This window comes from Poecilia latipinna, unplaced genomic scaffold (assembly GCF_001443285.1).
Source record: "Poecilia latipinna isolate Pla-1442-1.1 unplaced genomic scaffold, P_latipinna-1.0 Scaffold152, whole genome shotgun sequence".
NCBI classification, from domain to species: Eukaryota; Metazoa; Chordata; class Actinopteri; order Cyprinodontiformes; family Poeciliidae; genus Poecilia; species Poecilia latipinna.
The window spans coordinates 210,485-214,438 of NW_015112768.1; the positions used below are offsets into that span (position 1 = coordinate 210,485).

The 3,954-nt window shown below is 41.1% G+C and overlaps 1 protein-coding gene across 4 annotated transcripts in view; it reads right to left on the reverse strand.

Moving 5' to 3' along the window:
* Positions 1 to 1,745: 1,745 nt before the first annotated feature.
* Positions 1,746 to 3,954, reverse strand: part of LOC106945593 (insulin gene enhancer protein ISL-3) — a 7,663-nt gene continuing 5,454 nt past the window's right edge. The window contains exons 4-6 of one of the 4 annotated variants that reach the window (XM_015029378.1): positions 3,626 to 3,909; positions 2,487 to 2,654; positions 1,746 to 2,265 (exon numbers count right to left, since the gene is read on the reverse strand). In XM_015029378.1, the coding sequence (XP_014884864.1) occupies positions 2,149 to 2,265; positions 2,487 to 2,654; positions 3,626 to 3,909 (569 nt within the window). In that variant the 3' untranslated portion in view covers positions 1,746 to 2,148. Of the gene's footprint in view, positions 2,266 to 2,486; positions 2,655 to 3,613; positions 3,913 to 3,954 lie in introns of all 4 variants that reach the window. The other 3 variants (XM_015029377.1, XM_015029374.1, XM_015029375.1) reach the window with 3 other exon arrangements.

Below are 3,954 nucleotides of genomic sequence, written 5' to 3' on the forward strand. Positions count from 1 at the left end.
AGGGGGGGAAACCATAAATAATTTATTTTACTACGTGCGTGTTTTTCAGATTATTCCACCATTCTTAAACAAGAATTATTTTCCATGCCTTTGTGCAACCTAAATTATTTATTTCCGAAATACTTTATTGTTGTTTTCTCACTGCTCTCAATTTTTTTTTCATGTGGGGAAGTTTTGAAAATTCACGTAAAAAAATAAATTTAACACTAATTTTGCAATTTTTAAAAAGATGAAATGCTCATTTTAATAACCGTGTTCCAGTCGGCGCACGCTGAAAAGGAGCCGCCCTGGAATCATATTTGGCCTCCTGTAATGATTTTTCTGCAGAGAATTGTTACTATTGGCCTCGCATTCATTTTCTCAGAGCCTATTGTTGTTCCCCCCGCTTATCTCCCTTATCTTAATCTGCACGCATTGTTTGCTTGTATTTGAAATAGCTCAGTTACAAATCTATAATCTGCCTTTTGTCATTCAAGCATACAATTTAGACCCTGTAAACAACAACAGTGGAGGGGAGGGGGGAGGCTTTTCTGAAATATTTGGTGCGCTTTTTTTCTTTCTTTCTTCCTTCTTCGGGAGTCAGAGATGGGAAAAGTTGTATAATGCAGCTGAATCTGTTGTCTTTGTATTATTCCTCTTTTTCTGCCCAGAATTATAAATGCAACCTCGCACTTTGGTCGTTTCAGAACAACGGCAAAGAACGCCTATACGGTTTTGTGTTATAAAGATTTAATCCGTAAACTGCGTTTGAATTCTTGGTGGTCTTCTGTCGAAGGAGGTCAGTCCATTTAGCCAGCGATCTCACCCCGTCTGACCCGTGCGTAAAAACGCAGTTTCATGGAAGCAAAAATAAACGCAAAGGACAAGCGACGCTCTCTGCGCCCATTTTTACGAAGGGAGCTTCTCTGATCGGGGGTCTGTGTGTTCAAGGTGGCGGTGATGTGGTGGGGGTGTTTGGTTTTGTTGTGGCTTTAGTCAGTGTATCGCTTGCAGGTGATGCCAGGACCAGATAAGAGGTCGCCGATCCCTGCGCGCTGTCTAGACCGGCTTGTGACTCAACCAGAAGAACCAGACTGAGCAAAGCTGATTTACAGCAGACTTTTTTTTCTTTTTTTTTCTTTTTTTTTTGCTTTTCTTGCCCCCGAGATAGTAAATGACCACTGTCTAATTCCTGCCACACAACCTAAGAGATGGAGAGGGGAGATAACAAGAAGTAGATCGCCTTCAGGCAGCGGCCCAGTTCATAAGGTGGAACGGGACAAACCACATGGTTAACGCGAAAGAAATTCCTACTTCGGACTCTAGACGGCTTACACCTTTAATTTTTAAAAGCTATGTAGTCTGATTTAAAAAAAAAAAGGGTTATTTTATTCAGTCACAGCTTGTTAGGAATCGTCGCCTGCACAAAGATCATGAAGACATCTCTTGTATTCATCTTTTTTTTATTCTTCTTATCAGTTAATACTCCCTTTAACGAATCGCTTTCCTAACAATAAATAATATAACAATAATTTACTTTTTTTGTTCTTTGAGCTCAAACAGCCGGCCCTTCAAGATAAAGTATTTTACACCACGAATACTTTTGCAGAATATCATGCTCTGACCTTAAGACAAAGAGTCAAGTGGACTCGACAAGTAAGGTATCAAAAAATTCTCATGTTGAAGAAACAAGACATAATATGATCACACTGAAAATGCAGAAAGTCTCTCTGCTGTAACATGGAAATGATCCAGTAGCTTGTGAATTTTTTTTTTGTTTGTTTTGTTTCGTTATTCTGAGGGAAGGTTTGTTGTATATATCCATCGAGAAGTCTTCTGTACATCTTTGTTCTCCATATGAAGAGTCATGCATCAACTGTTCTTAGTTTTCTTTTTTTCTTTTGTCAATGAGGTCTCATAAAAACAAAATGAGTCAATCGGTGCTCTTTGTTCCACCTCCTCCACGGTATAGAAAAAACAAGATAAAAGAAAAGAGTCTCCTCTCGACGACAGGTGATGTGATGAGCTGGTCACATGCAGGGATGGAAGTGGGTGTGGAGGTGGGGAAGCTGGAGAGTGAGAGGGGGGGGGGGCAGGATCATGCTGCAAATTGTCCTTGCAGGAGGAGGAGGTGGTGGCAGTAGTATGGTCACAGACCACCGTTGGGTCTCACGTCTCCACCGGACTGGGTACCATACTGTTCGGGGTGTCCGGTAGCTGAGAGGACAACGATGTGACGTCGCTGCCCGAAGAGTTTCCAAGAGAGCCCGATTCAGAGAAAGACACCTGAAGAGGAGGAAACAGTGTCAGATTTAGAGGACTGTATGTCGAAGACTGCGTTATTATTATTATTTGCTATTAATTATTATTTCTGCATGTATAGACTCTAAGCTACAGAACAGATTACATTCCCCACAGCATGACACTAGCACCACCATGTTTCACCTTGTGGAAATACGTTCAGATTTGTGCTCTTAAAGTGATAAATAGACTGCTGTGTCACGCACCAGTTGCTGAAAAGCTGGCTGGTCCAGGTCACTCTGCAGAGCGAATTCACTCAGCGCTTTCCACGGAGGCTGGTAGGTCTGAACCTCCACCGGGTTCCCCTGCACAGTGCTTTCATGCCGGATAGGACTTCCAGCAACGAGGGGCGTTCCTGTGAGGCCTTGCAAGTTCTGAGGAGAAATCTTGAATTAAATTTCATCGGTTTTTTTGTTTTGTTTTGTTTTGTTTTGTTTTTCTTGATTCTCCCACAACAGCCATGCTGATATGTATGTATGTTCTGGAGGAACCGCCAAAGGGCTAAAAATGTGCAGTCTGTGTCTGAGCTATAGGGTCACAGGGACCGTAATGCTGGAGCTTGTAAATTTTGAATTAAGCTTGGGCATGCACTAAAGCTTCTTCACTAAACAAATTTGCCAGACCAGATTAGTAAACTAGAGAAACGGAGCTGTGATTAGGTTCAATGAGCAGTGTGGCAGAAATAACAAAAAAAAGTGCATTGCTGTCTAGATCAGAAGGATTGAGAGGATGCATATTGTTCAATACATGACAAATGTAATGTATGTATGTGTGTGTATATATAAACAAAGTATAAATAAATAATGTTCAAAACTTAAATTGCATGTAGTATTTTTCAAGCAAAACCATTTTGACATACAGTTGACTTCATAAACTTATGGACTCACTAGTTAAATGTGCAAGTGGTATTTAGTTCAGCTTAGTAAAAACAATCAAACATGAGCAATGCAAATAAGTTGTTGCCACAATAGCATTAAGCGGGTCCCTTTATTCTGCTAAGGGCCCCGTAAAAACCTGGACCGGCCCTGTCTAAAAATAAATAAATAAACAAAATTGAGGAAAAAAAGCAGATATGTTTTTAACTTCACATTTCTTTTGTGATCATTAATTTATGACAAAATGTTGTCATCCCAGCCTATGTATGTGTCAAAAATTTATTTTTCAAAGTAAAGCAGCAGCTATATATATATATATATATATATATATATAAGAAGTCCCACCAAATAAAAGGCACAATAAGACACAAAAATTCACAAAACAAATAACTTAAGTGTGAGCTAAAAGCCAAAAAAAAAAAAAGTGCTTTAAAGAGGAATCGAGCGGCCAAACTTACGAAGATGCTTACAGTCTTATCACTGTGTTGCTGCTGCTGGAGCTGCTTCATGAGGATCGACTTCTTCTTGTCCTTGCACCGCTTGTTCTGGAACCAGACCCGGATCACTCTGGGGCTGAGGCCGGTCATCTCCACCAGCTGCTCCTTCATCAGCGCGTCCGGCCTCGGGTTGGCGTTGTAGCAAGTCCTCAGCGTGTGCAGCTGCTTCTCGTTCAGCACCGTCCGCACCCGCGTCGTCTTCTCCGACTGTTTGTGGACGTGGTTCCGATGTGGAGCCTGCCGAACCGCCACGGGATCTGCTGAGGACGGAACAAAAAAAAAAAAAAAAAAAAAAAAAAAAA